General features: G+C 44.6%; 1 protein-coding gene across 1 annotated transcript; it reads right to left on the reverse strand.

The window, feature by feature from the left end:
- Positions 1-836: 836 nt before the first annotated feature.
- Positions 837-10071, reverse strand: LOC134571182 (tubulin alpha-1A chain-like). The gene is made up of 4 exons (XM_063429325.1): positions 9976-10071; positions 6995-7217; positions 2111-2259; positions 837-1898 (listed from the first exon to the last, which is right to left on the reverse strand). The coding sequence occupies exons 1-4, from the start codon at positions 9976-9978 to the stop codon at positions 915-917; spliced, it is 1359 nt and encodes a 452-aa protein (XP_063285395.1). The 5' UTR covers positions 9979-10071; the 3' UTR covers positions 837-914.
- Between the last annotated feature and the right edge of the window lie 12779 nt (positions 10072-22850).

The following is a 22850-nucleotide window of genomic DNA, read 5'->3' on the forward strand; positions in this document are numbered from 1 at the left end:
TAGTGTTCTTGTTTTATTATTTCCCTTTGGTACTGTAAATAAGCAGAATATGAGCAATATCACCATATGTTTCCTTGTCTCACCACATTGCTCACAAAAGCAGGTACAGCCAGGCACTAAGCCAAGTGCGCTCAACCTAATCACAAAAGGCAATGTTATAGCATGACCTATCTCCCTATTTTACCTAAAAGTGTGATACCAATCGGTGAACCTAAGCTACTGTTTTCCTCTTGTTCTAGTGAAGCTCACGATATGATCTTGTTTATTTTCCTATACAAAACGAACCTACGTTATAATAAAGCTCTGGGAAAGTACAACTACTCTTGTTCCTAATCCTGTCGTTATACTGTTAAAAAAAAAAAAAAAAAAAAATGTGCATGTTTTTTTTACCAATGCCTTGATGCTTACAAGCTGTGTAACTTGTTTCCCTTGTCGCATGCTGTTGGGGCATGACGAGATAGTGTGTAATTATCTGCACTTCAAAAAAAATAAAAAAAGAAGTGGGAATAAGAAAGAAAGAAGCAGAAAAAAAAGAGAGAGAGAAAAGGAGGAGGGGAGTGTCCAGCATTACACACGGGATGGAATGATGAGTGGACAATATAAGAAGGTGGGAACATAATTGGTCAAAAATGCCTCATTGATATTGCACAAATCTTAAGCACATTGTTTTGTGGACAAAGAGGAATCATTTGTTATATTTACCATTTGCACGGTGAAAGGGTAATTAAGATTTCATGGGTTTTGTAATCTTATCACTGCTAATTAGGTCATTTTTTGGGGGGGGGAATTGTATAAATATTGTTGTCTCTGGTGCAGCATAAGTTCAACACAGAAAGTATAATATAAAATATATTTTTATTAAAACTACATCTCAATGTTAGGATGTTTTGTAATTGGCATTTTTGTTCATCAGTTTAATATTCTTCTCCCTCCTCTCCCTCTTCTCCTCCATCCACGCTGTCAGTGCCAACTTCTTCATAATCCTTCTCCAGAGCAGCCATGTCCTCTCGGGCCTCAGAGAATTCTCCTTCCTCCATTCCCTCTCCCACATACCAGTGCACAAAGGCACGCTTGGCATACATCAGGTCAAACTTGTGGTCCAGACGAGCCCAGGCCTCTGCGATGGCTGTTGTGTTACTCAACATGCACACGGCACGCTGTACCTTGGCCAGATCTCCACCGGGTACCACAGTGGGAGGCTGGTAGTTGATACCAACTTTGAAACCTGTTGGGCACCAGTCCACAAACTGGATGGTACGCTTGGTCTTGATGGTGGCAATAGCTGCATTGACATCCTTGGGCACCACATCACCTCTGTAGAGCAAGCAGCAAGCCATGTATTTGCCATGACGGGGGTCACATTTCACCATCTGGTTGGCTGGCTCAAAGCAAGCATTGGTTATCTCAGATACAGAAAGCTGCTCATGATAAGCCTTCTCTGCAGAGATAACAGGGGCGTAAGTGGCCAATGGGAAGTGGATACGGGGATAGGGCACCAGGTTGGTCTGGAACTCTGTCAGGTCCACATTTAGAGCTCCATCAAATCTAAGGGAGGCTGTGATTGATGACACAATCTGGCCAATCAGACGGTTCAGGTTAGTATAGGTTGGACGTTCAATATCCAGGTTCCTGCGGCAGATATCATAAATGGCCTCATTATCCACCATGAAAGCACAGTCAGAGTGCTCAAGTGTGGTGTGGGTGGTCAGGATGGCGTTGTATGGTTCAACCACAGCTGTGGAGATCTGAGGAGCTGGGTAGATGGAGAATTCCAGTTTGGACTTCTTGCCGTAGTCAACAGAGAGACGTTCCATCAGCAAGGAGGTGAAGCCAGAACCGGTGCCACCTCCAAAACTGTGGAAGATAAGGAAGCCCTGGAGTCCTGTGCATTGATCGGCCTAAAGAGAGACACACAAAGATATTAGACATAACATGGGCAGTTTTTAACCCGAGAATTAATACAGTTATTGGTGACAGTCTACATTAAGCTTTGCATTGGAGATCACAAGACAACATTTTGCCAAATATACAGTTTATGATATATTTTTGATCCAACATTTAGAAAAAAAACATAGCAACTTGTGTTTTTTTAAGACTGGACATGACTTACCAGCTTGCGGATTCTGTCCAGCACCAGGTCGATGATCTCCTTGCCAATAGTGTAATGACCACGGGCGTAGTTATTTGCTGCGTCTTCCTTGCCTGTGATCAGTTGTTCTGGATGGAAAAGCTGTCTGTAGGTTCCTGTCCTCACCTCGTCTGTAGAGTAAGGATTAAGGTGATAAGTTGCAATCAAACTATGTGAAATCATTTTCCAGGCTGCAGTTGACCTCACTTTGTAATATGTTGGTAGCTACAGTGGCGTACTAAGGGGGGGGCGGGGGGGGCGGTCCGCCCCGGGTACCATCAGGCAGGGGGGTGCCACCAGGGCTGGCCAGGCTTGCTATTCTGTGAGCTGTGTGGCTGCACCGGGTGCCGTAGCAGCTGGGCGCTGGGCAGCCGACACAGCTCACAAGCAGGGGCTGGAAGCAGGAAACCTGCACGGAGATTTGGGGGCGGAGCTAAAACGGCCGTGGGGGCGGAGCCAAGCCGGATGCGGGGGCGGAGCTAAATGCAGCCTCATACTGCTGCACACAGAGAGAGGGGAAGCAGGAAGGAGTCCCTGCTTCCCCAACTACAGCACAGGAGGGACTGGATCCACTCCTACTCCAGCCCAAGCTTACTGTAAGTGAGAGAGAGAGAGAGTGTGTGCTGTGTGTAACTGTGATTGTGACTGTCTGACTGTGTGTGCTGTGTGTAACTGTGATTGTGACTGTCTTTGACTGTGTGTGCTGTGTGTAACTGTGATTGTGACTGTCTGACTGTGTGTGAGTGTGTAACTGTGATTGTGACTGTCTGACTGTGTGCTGTGTGTAACTGTGATTGTGACTGACTGTGTGTGAGTGTGTAACTGTGATTGTGACTGTCTGACTGTGTGCTGTGTGTAACTGTGATTGTGACTGACTGTGTGTGAGTGTGTAACTGTGATTGTGACTGTGTGTGCTGTGTGTAACTGTGATTGTGACTGTCTTTGACTGTGTGTGCTGTGTGTAACTGTGATTGTGACTGTCTTTGACTGTGTGTGCTGTGTGTAACTGTGATTGTGACTGTCTTTGACTGTATGTGAGTGTGTAATTGTGATTGTGACTGTCTTTGACTGTGTGTGAGTGTGTAACTGTGATTGTGACTGTCTTTGACTGTGTGTGCTGTGTGTAACTGTGATTGTGACTGTCTTTGACTGTGTGTGCTGTGTGTAACTGTGATTGTGACTGTCTTTGACTGTGTGTGCTGTGTGTAACTGTGATTGTGACTGTCTTTGACTGTGTGTGAGTGTGTAATTGTGATTGTGACTGTCTTTGACTGTGTGTGAGTGTGTAACTGTGATTGTGACTAGGGATCGACCGATTATCGGTTTTACCGATATAATCGGCCGATATTCGTTATTTTCGGAAATATCGGTATCGGCCAATATAGCTACCGATATTGCCGATAATACCTCCTAGGACCGCCAGGCTCATTACAAGCCCGGCGATCCTGGGGGGGCCGGCGGCAAGCGCTGACTTACCCTCCCAGCAGCTCCTGCAGCTCCATGTCTAAATCTCGCGAGACCCGCGTCTGCAGAGCGTTGCCACGGGTTACCATGGCAACGCTCCGCGCGGCACTAAGGGACGCGAGATTTACACTGGGGAGCTGGAGGAGCTGCTGGGAGGGAGCAGCCGCCCCACAGTACTTAACAAGCCACCGGACCACCAGGGAATACTATATCCCCCCCTCCCTGGTAAGAAGCAGGTGGGGGGGGGGCGGACTAAAAGAAACAAAAACAATACAATTTAAATATAAAAAAAAATTATAATAAACATAAAAAATCCCCCCTCCATTTTACACAAATTACATCACTACACACACACACACACACACTCTCACTGCATGACATACATACACACTACACAAACACACACACACTGCATAACATACATACACACTACACAAACACACACAAACTGCATTACATACATACACACTACACAAACACACACACTGCATTACATACACAAACTACACACACACACTGCATTACATACACAAACTACACACACACAAACTGCATTACATACATACACACACACTGCATTACATACATACACACTTCACAAACACACACTCTGCATTCACTATACACACACTACACAAACACACACTCTGCATTCACTATACACACACTACACAAACACACACTCTGCATTCACTATACACACACTACACAAACACACACTCTGCATTCACTATACACACACTACACAAACACACACTCTGCATTCACTATACACACTCTGCATTCACTATATATATATATATATATATATATATATACACACACTACACAAACACTCACTGCATTCACTATACACTCTGCATACACTATATATACACACTACACAAATACACACTGCATCCACTACACACACAGCTCCCCTGTCTAAATACACTTCATCCACTACATGTGGCATGTATATTTTGTGCATTTACCGTTAGAAAGAGTTTATTTTTTCAAAATGGTAAATGTACAGAATATCGGCTATCGGCTATCGGCATGAAAGTTCACAGCTTATCGGTATCGGTATCGGCTCTAAAAAATCAATATCGGTCGATCCCTAATTGTGACCGTCTTTGATTGTGTGTGTGTGACTGTCTGTGATTATGTTGTGTGTATGTGTGACTGTCTGCCTCTGATTGTGTGTGTGACTGTCTGTGACTGTGTGTGTGTGTGTGTGCCACTGTGTGTGTGACTGTCTGACTGTGATTGTCTGTGTGACTGTGTGTGACTGTCAGCCTGTGATTGTGTGTGTGTGTGCGTGCGTGTGTGTGTGAGTGACTGTCTGTGACTGTGTGTGTGTGTGTGAGTGACTGTCTGTGACTGTGTGTGTGTGTGAGTGACTGCCTGTGACTGTGTTGTGTGTATGTGTGACTGTCTGCCTGTGATTGTGGGTGTGACTGTCTGTGAATCTGTGTGTGTATGTGTGACTGTCTGCCTGTGTGATTGCCTGCGTGTTTGACTGTGCCTGTAACTGTGTGTGAGTGACTGTGTCTGACGGTCTTCGCCCTGCAGTGAGCCGGCAGCCAGGATATGATGTCATCGCGGCCTCGGCATCATTACAGGGCGTGCGATGGACCTGTGCAGAAAGAGCACAGAGATCCCAGCAGCAACCACTGACCACCAGGGACTGAGGATCCACTCCAGCCCTTCTAGAGCAAGGTAGGGAGGCAGGATGGACCTCTTAATGATTAAATGTGTGTATGTATGTAATATTTGTGTGTGTGTATGTGATTGTGGGTCAGTGATTGTGTTTGTGTAAATCTGTGCTTATGTGTGATTGTGTGTATCTCTGCGTATGTGTTTAGTAGATAGCTCCCTTATTTCCTGTCCTTAAATATTGCAATCCCACATAAGGATAACAAATAAGGGATTTATCTGCTAAACAACTGAAAATAAGAAAAGGGCATTTTTTTATCCTTTATCTGTTTAGTAGATCATTCCCTGAATTGGTGCCCGTATGTGAGATTTCCATATTTAAAGATACCAAATGAGGGTGCTGTTTAGCAGATAGCACCTTATTTGGTGTCCTTAAATATGGCAATCCCACAAAGGATAGCAAATAGAGGAGTTATCTGCTAAACAAAGATTGCAATTAAGAGTTGTCAGCCAGCCCACAACAAGAAATCTGGGTGGCTAATGTGAATAATATGCAAATGTGTAGTCAGATGCCAGCATGCAGAACACAGCATGCTGGCATCAGACAGCCAATGGCAGCATATTACCCCATCCCCTAGTGAGAAGTTTTACTGCTCCCCCTCCCCCTCCTGTTTTGACTGTGGTATCTTATGTGCCCCCCCCATATATATTGTTCCTAGAGTCGCCACGATGTCTGCATGTGTGTCAATGTGTATCTGTGTGTGACTGTGTTTTGTGTATATGTATCTGCATGTGTGTATGTCCGTGTATGTGTATATGTGCAGACATCTAACAATCTCGCCAACACTACACACAAATACACTCATGAATTTCAATGTCAACACTACATACACACCCCACCATTATATATAACCATACCACTGCATTCAAATACCACACAACACACAAATGCATGCTTGCATTCAAACGCCAACACTACATACAAACACACCGCTACATTCACTCACATATACTCCATACAAAAACATGCATACATTCAAACACACAAACACTGCTTAGTGCTAAATACATAAAAAAATTGGTTGTTTTTATATTTAAATTTGGGGGGGGGGGCAGGGGGGTGCCAAAAATAGGACCCGCCCCGGGTGCCAAATGCTCTAGGTACGCCCCTGGCTAATGGAATTGTAAGAGTCATAAAGTACTTGAAACATAATTAGAACCTATACTGCAGTGAGCATGATTTTGTTTTAGTAGAAAAAAACACATTTGTGGGATATGTTGTGTCCACTGTGATCTGGGTGCAGGCTTATATCTCTGTACATTGCTGCAGCTATTATTATTCTGTATTATATACTATTATTATTATAACAGAATGCGGGGAGATTGGGGCAATGTAGAATCTTTCTCTAACCCCTATACAAGAAACCTGTTTATAGTGTTTGGTCTGTTACTGTAAGGGGATTATTGGTTGGTATCAGATTGAAGGGATTATCTGGCCATCTCAAATGGAACGGCAAAAATGTTGGAATCTGGTGAAATCTGAACTCATACGTTGAGAGTGGTTTCTGGTGGATTGAAATGTCGCCATTCTTTGGTGGTGATTGTTCGCTGCACTAACTGACGGATTTGATGAGTTACTTAGTTTCTTGGTTTGGGGGATTCTATCTCATGGCACTTGGATACTAGAATATCTCCAGGTCTGTTATTACCGTAAAGATGGTTTATTACCCACCAAACACTATCCAGGGACCCTCTCACACTCACCAATGACGGTGGGCTCCAGGTCAACGAACACAGCACGGGGGACGTGTTTCCCAGCCCCAGTCTCACTGAAGAAGGTGTTGAAGGAATCATCTCCTCCACCAATGGTCTTATCACTGGGCATCTGTCCGTCCGGCTGGATTCCATGCTCCAGACAGTACAACTCCCAGCATGCATTGCCAATCTGCACTCCAGCCTGTCCAACGTGCACTGAGATACATTCCCTCTGAAGAAAGAAGAATGGAGAGTGAGTCTGGATATCAGATTAGGGAGATGGTGTCTTGAAAGTTAGCCAGTAAATACCATTAAATGTTCCTCAGAGACAGGACAAGATAAAGGGGGTTAATCTCTAAACAGTGAATTGAAGTAAAATAAAAAACAACTTTAGAAAAAAGAGCAGCTATAGTCTCCGCAATGTTGTCTCACCGTGTCTAAATGTTACTGATTTTTTTTTTTTTTTTTTTACCACAATTTGTTGTTTAGTGAATACCCCACAGGAGAAACCATTTTTATGTCAGAGAATTAACGTTCACTAGATTAGACTGATTTTACAGGTATATGAAATGTCCAGGAATTGTAGGTATTAAAGCAGATTTTGTGCACATTATCATAATCTCAATCACCTAAATGTTTAACTCTCCCGATCCAGGGGTGGCTCATCCATAGCGCCCACCAAATAATTGATTGTCACAAAAAAAAAAAAAATTAAAAGCCTATTGCCAGTGGGTAAAAGAGTAAACTAGTCATACTGTTTCCTAGTGGATAGAGGTAACTTGTAAACACAGGTTCATTAAAAATAAAATGCTGTGATGCATGAGATACACTTTTCCCATCCTAATAGGTAAAAATATCCAATTACTAACACATCTGAGATGCCGCAGGCTGTTTGTGACCTCCATATACCAAGAGAATACAGACATGGTACAGTATAGGCTGACAGTAAACTCCAGGTACCGAGAGAATACAGAGGACAGTACAGACTGACAGTGAGCTCCAGGTACACAGAGAATACATAGGACAGTACAGACTGACAGTGAGCTCCAGGTACACAGAGAATACATAGGACAGTACAGACTAACAGTGAGCTCCAGGTACACAGAGAATACATAGGACAGTACAGACTGACAGTGAGCTAGAGGTATATAGAGAATACATAGGACACTACAGACTGACAGTGAGCTCCAGGTACACAGAGAATACACAGGGCAGTACAGACTGACAGTGAGCTCCAGGTACACAGAGAATACACAGGACAGTACAGACTGACAGTTAGCTCTACCTCTAGGTACACAGAGAATACATAGAACAGTACAGACTGACAGTGAGCTCTAGGTACACAGAGAAAACATAGAACAGTACAGACTGACAGTGAGCTCTAGGTACACAGAGAATACATAGGACAGTACAGACTGACAGTGAGCTCCAGGTACACAGAGAATACATAGGACAGTACAGACTGACAGTGAGCTCTAGGTACACAGAGAATACATAGGACAGTACAGACTGACAGTGAGCTCTAGGTACACAGAGAATACATAGGACAGTACAGGCTGACAGTGAGCTCCAGGTACACAGAGAATACATGGGACAGTACAGGCTGACAATGAGCTCCAGGTACACAGAGAATACACAGGGCAGTACAGACTGACAGTGAGCTCCAGGTACACAGAGAATACAGAGGACAGTACAGACTGACAGTGAGCTAGAGGTATATAGAGAATACATAGGACACTACAGACTGACAGTGAGCTCCAGGTACACAGAGAATACACAGGGCAGTACAGACTGACAGTGAGCTCCAGGTACACAGAGAATACACAGGACAGTACAGACTGACAGTGAGCTCTACCTCTAGGTACACAGAGAATACATAGGGCAGTACAAACTGACAATGAGCTCCAGGTATACAGAGAATACACAGGGCAGTACAGGCTGACAGTGAGCTCCAGGTACACAGAGAAAACATAGGACAGTACAGACTGACAGTGAGCTCCAGGTACACAGAGAATACATAGGGCAGTACAGACTGACCGTGAGCTCCAGGTACACAGAGAATACATAGGGCAGTACAGGCTGACAGTGAGCTCCAGGTACACAGAGAATACATAGGACAGTACAGGCTGACAGTGAGCTCCAGGTACACAGAGAATACATAGGACAGTACAGGCTGACAGTGAGCTCCAGGTACTCAGAGAATACACAGGACAGTACAGACTGACAGTGAGCTCCAGGTACACAGAGAATACATAGGACAGTACAGACTGACAGTGAGCTCTAGGTACACAGAGAATACATAGGACAGTATAGACTGACAGTGAGCTCTAGGTACACAGAGAATACATAGGGCAGTACAGACTGACAGTGAGCTCCAGGTACACAGAGCAGTACAGACTGACAGTGAGCTCCAGGTACACAGAGAATACATAGGGCAGTACAGACTGACCGTGAGCTCCAGGTACACAGAGAATACATAGGGCAGTACAGACTGACAATGAGCTCCAGGTATACAGAGAATACACAGGGCAGTACAGGCTGACAGTGAGCTCCAGGTACACAGAGAATACACAGGACAGTACAGACTGACAGTGAGCTCCAGGTACACAGGGAATACATAGGACAGTACATACTGACAGTGTGCTCCAGGTACACAGAGAATACATAGGGCAGTACAGACTGACAGTGAGCTCCAGGTACACAGAGAATACACAGGACAGTACAGACTGACAGTAAGCTCCAGGTACACAGAGAATACATAGGACAATACAGGCTGACAGTGAGCTCCAGGTACACAGAGAATACACAGGACAGTACAGACTGACAGTGAGCTCCAGGTACACAGAGAATACACAGGACAGTACAGACTGACAGTGAGATCCAGGTACACAGAGAATACACAGGACAGTACAGGCTGACAGTGAGCTCCAGGTACACAGAGAATACATAGGACAGTACAGACTGACAGTGAGCTCCAGGTAGGTACTTACCATGGTGATGTTTTGGTTGTAGTTGGTTTCTCCTGATTCCGATGAGTTATGGGGTCGGTTTTGGGAATTCTGCTATCCTCTCTGTGTCTGCTCTTTATATGATCAGTGAGTTTAGCGTCCTTAGTAACAGGAGGAGGAGGAGGGGAGCTCACACCTCCTGTCTCCTAGACACACTCCCTCCCTCCCAACAGAAACCAGGGGGGAGGAAAGTCCCCAACTGAATAGTTACCTAGCAACCAGTCTGGTGACAATGATACAATGTGACCCCTGGGGTGGAGAGACACAGGATGAAGGGAGACATGGAGGGAAACACTAGGGGGAGAGAGGGAACTGAGGAGGGAGATGTTTTGAGATTAACACGTTATGGCTAAATAAAAAAAACAAGAAAAAAAAGAATTATCAGTCTATGGGGACCTGCCTAATAACTGCAGGTTTTGCAAGCTGTTTTTAGATATACCCCCCAATGGGGGGAAAAAAAAAAGTATAATAAATGCATGCTTTCAATGAGGGTATATCTACTTAACATATAATAATATACACATTATAAATATACATATAATGTACTCCACCTGTTATATAATATATACATATTTAATATATATTAGAGAGAGAGTGTGTGTGTGTGTATTTTTTTGTTTGGTTTTTTGGTTTTTTACTGCTTACAATAAAGGGTGCCCTAAAACTCAGCTTAGTGATAGACATTTAGCCCACAATGGTTGGGAATGCTACCGATCCCCTGGTAAGGAATAAAGGGGTACACACCTTCTAGTTAAGGTACAGCACCCTCCCTGGTTTGAGTTTGGTGTTTTGTACAGCCTAGTTACATCAGGTGGTACCCCCAGTGAGGTTTGGAAGATGGATTTTGGTAACTTTTGGTTTGGGATCGAATACCCTTTATGAGTACCCTTTAGGTGTCATGCTTAGCTTTGGGTACTGTTCACAGGTGTTCTGGGTACAGATCTCTATGCACAAAGCAGGCAGTGTAAGAGTATGGGGATTGGGGAACATTTCTGTAGGTTGTGATCTCACAATGAGCTCAGCAATAACTGCTCTTAATTCTACCGGTGACTTCAACCTTCCACAACATACTATGCCAGGCACCCCATGAGCTTACAATCTGGAGTTTACAAATTCAGACTGGTTAATGTTTAAAAACAAAATAAAGAAAACTTCAACATGGCTATAATCACAGCCTGAATATTTTAGATATTTTACGGGGTTATTCACTAACGTACGAATTCAAAGTGAATTTCAAATTTAAGGCCAAAGTAGCCAAACTGGATGGATTGCTGACAGCTCAGCTATTATAACCTTCAATGGGAAATTCACTTTCAATCCTCACTTTCATTACTTAACCTGTTAGTTTACATTTTCATTTTTCAATTTACTACAGCTATATGTTTAGTGGATCCTAGTGTCATCGTGATACCGGAGAAACTGACGGAAGCCAAGCACAGAGAGATGGACACAGGTTTCTTCAGGAAGGAAGAGATTCTTTATTGGATCACCGATCGGGACTCAGAGGGACTAGCGTCACCAAAATACCACAAGTTCTGAGCCCCGGACAATAGTGCAGGCTCCTTATATAGGCATATAACTCCTCCCATATTAAGCTCCACCCGCACATTCTCTTAACCAATCAACACAAATAAGAATTAACTTCCTGTTTGACCGCATGGCTTGTCCAGCACAATGGGGGAGGGGAATACTATATCCTGTATTCTTGCACATGCTCCGTACACTACTGATCGTATCTTGCCTCGTGCAACCAACTGATCGATACGTCACCATATGCACGTACACATGCCACGTGGTAATCTCGGCCTACTAAATTTATTTTTACCGAGATTCCACCACATTCCCCCCTTTGATGCCTCTTGATATTTTACAATTACTTGAGGCATCACATAACCTTAGTTTTGCTTACACCGCAAGTTACCTTGAACCAGATCAGACTTATCTTATGATGTGAATCTTCAACATTCATCTTCCTGCATTGGTTCTCCTTGATCTAGAGCCCTATACTTATATATCGCCATTATCTGTGCAGCAGCCTTCCTCTCTGCTATATTTGCTATCAGGCTTTGCACAGACCTAACTACTAAGGGTATAAGACACGGTAGGAGTAGACACAACAGTAAAATCAGTAGGACTCCACCTACCACTGCCTTAAGCCCTCCAAACCACTCATACCAGCTACCAAACCAACTACTTGGATTGTACCCTTTCCATACCTGAGTAGGCACATGCGCTAGTTTAACCATATGGCTAGTAAGCTCAGCTATTGCTTGCCCTTCGTCATCTATTTGAAGACAGCAATTGCTTAGGTTAAACTTCCCACATACACCTCCCTCTACTGCCAAAAGGTAATCCAAGGCTAATCTATTCTGGTATACTGCTATCCTCATCCTGGTATTATGTTTCACTAGGAGATTGAGCGCTTGTGATGTTTCGTTAGTGATAATCTCAACCACCGCCTGTAATCTTATAATGCGGTTGAGCATATAAATAGGGGTTCTATAACCAAAGGTACCATCTTCTGCCCACGTGGCTGGCCCATAATAATCTATGATACGCTGGGGAGGCCATTCATTATCTTCCCAGGTGCCTATCTCTAGGGGTCCCCTTTTCTTCCTATGATTCACATCATACACTTTAACACCTAAAGTCTCACCTGTTTCAATAGGTAACAAGAAGAAGGATGGTTTGAGCATACCCAACACACATGCCCCTTCCCAGTCCTGTGGCAGCTCCGAATAGGCTTTCTTACCACAGATCCAGTACAAATTTGCTGGGGCTCTCCAGGTAGATGTGATAGATAGATCAAACCACACATCCTTTAAACTGGCATATCTAGCAAACGGGTTAGATGGTTCTGAGACATTTGAAGCCGACCACCAAGTTGTATTTTTAGTATCATCATCATAAGCTTTTTGCCCTAGACAAGTTAATTCTCATACAGAAGTATTATACATTATTCCTTTCCTTGCTATGCAAACATAACCTATGATGGAGGTCTTTAATCTCCACTCAGATTTACCTCTAACACTCAAATGATAATCGGCTTGTGCAGATATTAGTTGGTCAACTGCCTCAGAACCGGACATTACCTCCTTTGCTTCCCAAGGCCATTGGTCTCCCATGTTAGTACCTCCACACACATAGCAGTTGGTAACATTAAGACTACCGGCAATACTTTCGGCTAAATCTATGAACAGGTTTTTAGCGTTATGGGGGATCTTATTATCTATACTCATCTCTTCATAAAAGGAATGGTATACTTGATGAGTCTGGGAGGATACCGTATCAGTCTCTATCCCTATAAACAATAATGTCCCAGGATCTAAACCCGTCCCGTATATCTGAAACCCAAATAAATTTCCATACTTATCTAGGAACTTGTCGGGGTTATTAATAAGTATATGGACTGGGTTGCATTCCATAGACTTACAATATGGGCTAGTCGGTAACTTAGTCACTATCATGTCTTTATCTACTGTCTGTCCCCAAGTCGCCCACCCCACACAAGACCAATATGGGCAAAAGTTATAGTCTTTATTTGGGCATCTAGGACTCACATATTTATTTTTACTACTGGGACAAATATATTTATCGTTAGATCCATACGTCCTCTCCCATCTAAGATCCCCACATACATTCCACGGCTTTCTACCACTTGATATCGCCTTACATGCATCAAATAGCAGAACACCCGAAGAATATACGGATTCTAACACCGTCTTATTAATTAGGGTCCCCTGAGGATCTCCATTCCTGAGAGTCAACCAAATTGTACGAGGTTGATACTCTGGACTAAAGCACTTAGGTTCTCCTACTCCTAAATGGCACACACCATATTCTATATTTAGGTATCTACATCTCGATACCTCTCCTTTACATTCGTATTGTGAATGCCAAATTAGGGTTTGGGAAATATGGTTACCTGTTCTCGTAGTCTTAATGCATACCTCACAGCTAGGAGTGTCGGTACCTCTACCTTCCTGAATATAAAAACACACACAAATAAACACAATCAAAAGCACATCTTTCGCCGTCATCCTCAGTCTTCGTCCGTGCGAAGGCGCCTCAGCTTCCAGGATGTGAGGGCTGCAGGGAATGGAGTTCTGCTCGTCTTCACAGGTGTCCCTTCGAGACTTTCCTGGCTTATACACTATGTGTTGGTAAGCGGACAGGCTTTATTATGGCCTTCTCACTCACACCTGTAACAATAAAATTTATAATCCACAATAATTCCTCGTTACTCCGACTGAGTAGTGCGTTTCAACCGGATCTTGCAGGGATTCTCTGGGTCTGCTGTAACTTGCCAAGAATCAACTGCTGCTGGTTTAACCCTGGAGTGATGTATCCACGGAGTCACTTCGGCCACTTTAATCGCTGTAGGGGTAGACAAAAGAACAACATAAGGACCTCTCCACTTGGGCCCTAACGGTACATTATTCCACTCTTTAATCCACACTTGGTCTCCTGGATGATAACTATGAACAGGGGGATAAATATTCACAGGTAATCTATCTTGTACCCATTTCTGTACCTCCTCCATAGTCTTACCCAACTCTACAACCTGCTGCCGGGTAATTCCTTCTCCCAACTGACTCAAATCCCCCCTTAAGTTACCAAGTACGGGAGGTGGTCGCCCATACATAATTTCAAAAGGAGAGAGGCCCATCCTTCTGGTAGGGGTACTGCGGATTCGCAATAGAGCTATGGGTAAGAGAACGTTCCACTTAAGTTGGGTTTCCTGACACATTTTAGCCAACTGGTTCTTAATAGTTCTATTCATTCTCTCTACCTTACCAGAACTCTGGGGTCTATATGCGGTATGAAGCCTCCACTTTATACCAAGCATATGAGTCAGTTGTTGTAGGCACTGGTGAACAAAAGCTGGACCATTGTCCGATCCTATAGAACAGGGTAGTCCATATCGGGGTATTATTTCTCGTAGCAGGAATCTCACAACTTCTCCTGCTTTCTCTGTACGAGTAGGACATGCTTCTATCCAGCCTGAATAGGTGCACACAATTACCAGCAGGTAACGATGTCCACCCGATTTAGGCATCACTGTAAAGTCTATTTGTAGATCGGACATGGGGAGTCCCCCCATAAACTGGACTCCTGGTGGCTTTACTGGTCCTTGTCTTGCATTATTTTTAGCACACGTTACACATCTACGTACAATGGCCTGAGTCAAGTTGGACAATCTTGGTATGTAGAAATGTTTCCTGAGAGATTCTTCAGTACTGTCTCTCCCAGAATGTGTCCCGTTGTGATAATTTTGGACAATTTCTACCGCTAGTGATGCTGGTATGACTATTCTTCCATCTTCTAGCTGATACCACTTGTTCTCCAAATACTTTCCCGGTTCAGTCTTTAACCACTCCTCTTCTTGAGCTGTATAAACTGGAGTCCATTGAGACAGTGGGGTTGGTATTAGAGCAGCTATATGCCCCACATACTCCTGTCTTCCTGATTCAGCAGCACGCTTAGCTGCACTATCTGCCATCCGATTTCCTTTGGTTACATCACCATCTCCTCTCAGATGCGCTCGACAATGTATAATACCGACTTCTTTCGGCTCCCACACTGCTTCCAATAGTTGTAGGATTTCAGCTGCGTACTTGATTTCTTTGCCTTCTGAATTCAGTAGTCCTCTTTCTTTATACAAAGCTCCGTGGGCATGAGTGGTTAAAAACGCATACTTAGAGTCCGTATAGATATTTACTCTTAAACCTTCAGCCAATTGTAACGCTCGTGTCAGTGCTATCAATTCTGCCTTTTGTGCTGATGTTCCTTTCGCCAGTGGCCGAGCTTCTATCACCTTGTCTATTGTTGTTACTGCATATCCTGCATAGCGGATCCCTTCTTTCACATAACTACTGCCGTCGGTGTAATATTGAACATCGGGGTTCTGGATGGGAAAATCACAAAGATCTGGTCTACTTGAGAATACTTCATCCATTACTTCCAAACAATCATGTTGACTTTCAGTAGGTTGTGGCAAAAGGGTAGCTGGATTTAAGGTGTTTACAGTCTCTAAATGCACTCTTGGGTTTTCACACAACATTGCTTGATACTTGGTCATACGGCTGTTACTAAACCAATGATTTCCTTTGTAATCCAACAACGTCTGTACTGCATGTGGGACTCGTACATAAAGTTCTTGGCCCAGAGTGAGTTTATCGGCTTCAGCTACTAGCAGGGCGGCTGCAGCTACGGCTCTTAGACAAGGTGGAAGTCCGCTGGCCACTGCATCCAGTTGCTTAGACATGTAGGCAACAGGTCTTTGCCATGATCCCAAGTACTGTGTCAGTACTCCCACAGCCATTCTTCTTTGCTCATGTACATACAGGTAGAATGGTCGTGTGTGATCAGGTAGACCTAATGCTGGGGCACTCATCAAAGCCTTCTTCACATCTTCAAAAGCCGTTTGCTGTTCTTGAGTCCATAAGAAGGGGTCGTGCTCTGTACCTTTGATGGCTGCATACAGAGGTTTTGCCAGTATCGCATAGCTGGGAATCCATATCCTACAGAAGCCTGCTGCCCCCAAGAATTCTCGCACTTGTCTTCTATTCTTGGGTATTGGTATTTGGCAGACAGCTTCTTTTCTCTCTGGCCCCATAATTCTTTGACCTTCAGAGATATGGAATCCCAGATACTTGACGGTTGGCAAACACAACTGAGCCTTCTTTCTAGACACCTTGTATCCTGCCTTCCAGAGAATGTGTAGTAGATCGTGCGTTGCTTGCTGACATTTTTCTTTTGTAACTGCTGCTATCAACAAGTCATCTACATATTGTAACAATACACACTCTCCTGGGATGGACTCGAAATCCAGTAGATCTTGACTTAGAGCTGAACCAAATAGGGTAGGTGAATTTTTAAACCCTTGGGGCAGTCTTGTCCAAGTCATCTGGCGTTTTGAGCCCGTTACAGCGTTCTCCCATTGGAAAGCGAAAATACATTGACTTTCTGCGGCAATTCGGAGGCAAAAGAAGGCATCTTTGAGATCTAAGACTGTGAAGTAAGTAGCCCCGCCCGGAATTAAAGCAAGCAGGTTATATGGATTGGGTACGACTGGATGTATACTAACAACCGCATCATTGACTGCTCTTAAGTCCTGCACAGGTCGATACTCATCTGTACCGGGCTTTTGAACAGGCAGCAATGGGGTGTTCCAGGGGGAAGTACAGAATTTTAGGATACCATACCGTATGAACTTATCCAGATAAGATTGAATGTTCTTCTTAGCCTTCTGCGGGATGTGGTATTGTCGTAGGCTTACTGGATAAACCCCAAGTTTTAGTTCAATTTTTATAGGTGGAATATTGCGGGCCAGTCCTGGTGGGTTGTTCTCTGCCCAAACTCCTGGTATGTTGAATAATGTCTCATCACTCCTAGGGTTTTGGCTAGTCAACACTGTATAAAGTCGCCACTCTTCTTCCTTTGGTACGGATAAAGTCATAATACCTGAAGGTCCATTAAACTTTAAGGATGTTGTTCCATTTGGTAGGAACGTAATCTGCGCTTGTAATTTTGATAGCATATCACGTCCCAGCAATTGGACTGGACATTCAGGCATATAAAGGAATTGGTGTTTTACTACGTGGCCTCCCAATGTACAGAGTCGACTTTTAAGAACCGGTTTTTCAGCACTTCTTCCAGTCGCTCCTATCACAGTAATAGTCCTTCCAGATGGAGGAGCAACTAGATTAGTCACCACTGAATGTTCAGCACCAGTGTCGATCATGAACGCACTCCTTTTTCCCCCTATTGATACATCGACCATAGGCTCCGCTCGACCAAGGGGGATGGAGCCCGGTCGGTATCAATAGTCCTCCATGACCGTGTCAGCCAATCCTACAAAGTCCCTACCTTCTCTATCGCGGGACCTTTGCGCTGCTGGAATATACCTGTCTTCCCTAACACTTCCTCTGTTCCCATTACTCCCTCTATAACCATTACTCCCTCCGGGGCCTCCTCTACCTCTCGCTCTGCCTCTAACGTTTCCGTAACCTGACCTAGGTCTGTCTCTCTCAGACTGTTCTCTTCGCGGACACTCATTTCTCCAATGCCCTTCTTCCCTACAGTAAGCGCACTGATTTCTACTTAGAGGTTCCTCATTCCATCTACTATCGCCTCTATCCGGGCCCCGTCTATCTACGCCTGCGATCGCTACCGCTAGCATATCAGCCTTTTTACGCATCTTGCGCTCTTCCTCTTTCTTACTTTCTGTATCCCTGTTCATATAAACCTTATTTGCTACCTCCATTAGTTGGGTGATGGACATACCTGCAAACCCTTCTAACTTTTGTAGCTTGCGCTTAATATCTCCATAAGCTTGGCTGACAAAGGCGGAGTTAACCATTCGGGAATTATCTGCGTCTTCCGGATTAAAGGGGGTATACAAGCGGTATGCCTCCAATAATCGGTCATAAAAGACACTGGGCGCTTCATCGCTTTTCTGAATCACCTCAACTGTCTTCGACATGTTAATGGCTTTCTTTCCTCCTGCTTTCATGCCAGCAATTATAGCGTCTCTATAGGCTCTAAGTTGAACCATGTCAGCACCATTTACGTTCCAATCGGGATCAGTGTTGGGATAATGTGTTGCGGCCCATGCTGCTGGATTTGCTTGGTTCAAAGCACGGGCTCTATCTTCTAATGCTTTAATGGCTGCTTGATTTATTCTTGTCCTTTCCTCATTGTTAAATAAAGTCATTAATAACTGCTGGCAATCAGCCCATGTCGGATTATGCGTCTGTATTATTGAGGTGAACAGATCAGTCATGGCTTGTGGTTTCTCAGTATACGAGGAATTATGGGTCTTCCAGTTTAAAAGATCGGTTGTGGTAAATGGGACATATACGAAGACTGGGTCAGCGTGTGCCATTTGACCTGCGGCATCGATATAAGCTGACCCGGGATTTAGGCGAAGAGGCATCTGATAGTGCTTCAATTGTTGGGCACCAGTCAACTGTCGGGTTTGGATGGGGCTACGTAGAGGGGCGTCAGTCATGGGTTCCGGTCGGGGAGAGATAGGGTATGGGGATGTGGAAGGTTGGTTTTGGGAGAAGGTTGTAAATAAAACACTTCGAGTCGAGCTAGATGAAGCTTGACCGGAAGTCTGAAGTGGCGCCAAATCAGGATATTCGTTTCTAATGGGGGTGGGTTCTGGTTCCGGAAGGGGAGATTTAGTACGAGGGGGGGTGGATCCTGTACTGGAGGAGGAAGCGGAAGTGGATGAGGATAATGAGGGGAGGGGTGCAGGACTTCCTGCGTTTGCGTCACTTCCTCTTAACGGAAAGTAAGGGGGCGGCAAAGGGATCTCGGACTCAGGGGGCGTGTCCAAAATGGGCCTAACACCAGTCCTAGTGGACGAACAAGTCCTAGCTACCATGAGGCGACACTGCTCCTCGTGGCATGTCTGGAGCCATTTTGGCGAGTCATTTACGGCCTGTCTCCAACAATCAATATAAGGAAACTGGCCGTAAAGTTCAGGCCTACCTGATACAGCCACGTGTAAGCGCTGTACCAGAATTGGATCCAAACTGCCACGTGGCGGCCATGCCGCAACCAAAGTAGGCCACTCCCTAGTGCACAAAGTAACCAAACGTACAGGAGACATCTTAACCCCCAAATCACAAGTTTTGAATCCCTTTTTAAAATTCTTCACCATACAACCTAAGGGATCCGGAATCGTTGACTGCGACGCACCCATACTTAACAATGGAACGTCGTCGACAACGAATACTATACACGCGTACTATTCAACAGTCACACCCGTTTCCTCTGGCAACAGCACCACGTGGTACAGTTACCAAGTGAAACGTACACAATAACAATAAACACTCAGGGAATTCCCGTACACACACAGCTGTTACACCAGTCACTATATAATCAATATTATGCCCTTTGGCGTAACTATACAATCACCCACGCTATAATTCTCTATATACGAATTACCCGTCTATAACACACCCCAGTAACATCGTCTTTTACAAATAGCGGTTACAGTACGGTTAGCATAGGTCAAAGCACAAGTTAAGGTCACAATACAATTATTAGTGGTTATGGTGTTAAAACATGCAATTGACGACAATGATTAGTACTTATATACAGTGTCAGTAAATATACAGGGTTATGGTACCGTGCACTATGATACAGCAACACACTATTAACACTCTCGCTAGACGGCTGAGCTCGCGCTATCTAACAAGATATACACTTTACTAAACAATCGTTAACACATTTACAATTCCCAACTAAACTATTGGCCAGTACCTTGAATGGACTACCTAAAAACAATCTACATACGTTTTGGTTAGCCACACTGCCCAATCACCACATATATAGCGAGCTAGAGGACCGAATTTACACAGACGCCTCTTAGTCGCACTATCAAAAGTCTAGTGGGTTCCAAATTTACACGCCTTCCCACTTAGCCCAGATAGGATGAGAACTAGCGAACCGAATTTACACAGACGCCGCTTAGTCTCCCGGTCTCTCCGACCTAGCGAACAAAATGTACACCCTAGAACGCTAGTCTAGACAAGACACCGGTGTCCGGCTAGGGCTATTTACACCAGAGCCCCGCCTGACTAACAGAATCAAACGGTCTGACTAAAGAGCGTTCAATCGAGCGGTGCGCCTTCGCTCCTTCCCTCCGACAGAGGGGGCAGATACACAGATTCAAAACCCCTTTGGGCCTACCGCACAATCGGTATACCCCTAGTGGGTCCTGCCGTCTAAAACAGCAGTTGTCTTACCTCCTCGTTCCTGAACCTGAGTTCACACTCATCGACGGGGACACCCCAGCACTTCTCACGTAGAGGCCGATGATCTCCTGGACAACGGCCCAGTGGCGCCGAGACGAAGGGAGGTCCACGCAGAAGTTCAGGGGTGCAGCCGTAGAGAACGTGGGCAAAGATAGACCGTCTCACGCCTCTGCCTCTCAGCTACCGTTGAACGATGAGCTTCCCGGCCAATGCACCAAATGATACCGGAGAAACTGACGGAAGCCAAGCACAGAGAGATGGACACAGGTTTCTTCAGGAAGGAAGAGATTCTTTATTGGATCACCGATCGGGACTCAGAGGGACTAGCGTCACCAAAATACCACAAGTTCTGAGCCCCGGACAATAGTGCAGGCTCCTTATATAGGCATATAACTCCTCCCATATTAAGCTCCACCCGCACATTCTCTTAACCAATCAACACAAATAAGAATTAACTTCCTGTTTGACCGCATGGCTTGTCCAGCACAATGGGGGAGGGGAATACTATATCCTGTATTCTTGCACATGCTCCGTACACTACTGATCGTATCTTGCCTCGTGCAACCAACTGATCGATACGTCAGCATATGCACGTACACATGCCACGTGGTAATCTCGGCCTACTAAATTTATTTTTACCGAGATTCCACCACAATCGTTACCACGAGCAATACACACTGTTACAAGGTTACCAACTTACCATCAAACATTAAACAAATACTGCATGGCTGTTATTACACACGTGTGGTTGGAGTGGAGATACAGAAGATATTACACCGGTTGAATATGTTCCATGCCTTAGTGCATTTTCTCAGCATATCTGTAAATGTATTTTTTTTATTAAAGTATTTTTTTTAACATGCATTCAATGCATTTGTCTGTTTTATACTGTGTTATCCAGACTCAATGTGGGGCTGAGCAATGCGGCGCTGAAAAGGTTAATATGAGTACAATTGATAAACTGCATCAACACAAATCATCATGGGAGGGATTACCATAACAGCCCCAAGACAAAGGCGTCTGTTAGGCTCTGTAGGCTGGGCGCCCAGAGTCAGAACACAAACAGAGTTATTTACTAACGTGTGATGTATCAACAAATCACAGCGAATTCAGAATTCATTTTAGACCAGAAACAGTTGAATTAGTTGAACTGATAATACAGCTGACTCTGCGAATTTTTCCAATTCAACTATTTTCTTTGATTTCAATGTGAATTGCCCGTAATTGGCACCTTAGTGAAAATCCTGATTGATGTGAAAGGAGAGGGACATGAGAGGGAAACTATGTCAAAGAGAGGGAGATACAGAGAGAGAGATAGAGAGAGATACACAGAGAGAGAGGGAGATACAGAGAGGGAGAGAGATACAGAGAGAGGGAGATACAGAGAGGGAGAGAGAGAGAGAGAGAGGGAGAGAGAGATACAGAGAGAGAGAGATAGATACAGAGAGGGAGAGAGATACAGAGAGAGGGAGAGAGAGATACAGAGAGAGAGAGATAGATACAGAGAGGGAGAGAGATACAGAGAGAGGGAGAGAGAGAGATACAGAGAGAGAGAGATACAGAGAGGGGGAGAGGGAGATACAGAGAGGGAGAGAGATACAGAGAGAGGGAGATACAGAGAGAGAGAGAGAGAGAGAGAGAGAGAGAGAGAGAGATAGATACAGAGAGGGAGAGAGATACAGAGAGAGGGAGAGAGAGAGATACAGAGAGAGAGAGAGAGATACAGAGAGAGGGAGATACAGATACAGAGAGGGAGAGAGGGAGATACAGATACAGAGAGATACAGAGAGGGGGAGAGGGAGATACAGAGAGAGAGAGAGATACAGAGAGAGGGAGATACAGATACAGAGAGGGAGAGAAAGAGATACAGAGAGAGAGAGAGATACAGAGAGGGGGAGATACAGAGAGAGAGAGATACAGAGAGGGAAAGAGGGAGAGGGCGATACAGGTAGAGAGAGGGGGAGATACAGAGAGAGAGAGATACAGAGAGAGGGGGAGATACAGAGAGAGAGAGAGAGATACAGAGAGAGAGAGATACAGAGAGAGGGGGAGATACAGAGAGAGAGAGAGATACAGAGAGAG

This window comes from Pelobates fuscus, chromosome 8, assembly GCF_036172605.1.
Source record: "Pelobates fuscus isolate aPelFus1 chromosome 8, aPelFus1.pri, whole genome shotgun sequence".
Classification (NCBI taxonomy): domain Eukaryota; kingdom Metazoa; phylum Chordata; class Amphibia; order Anura; family Pelobatidae; genus Pelobates; species Pelobates fuscus.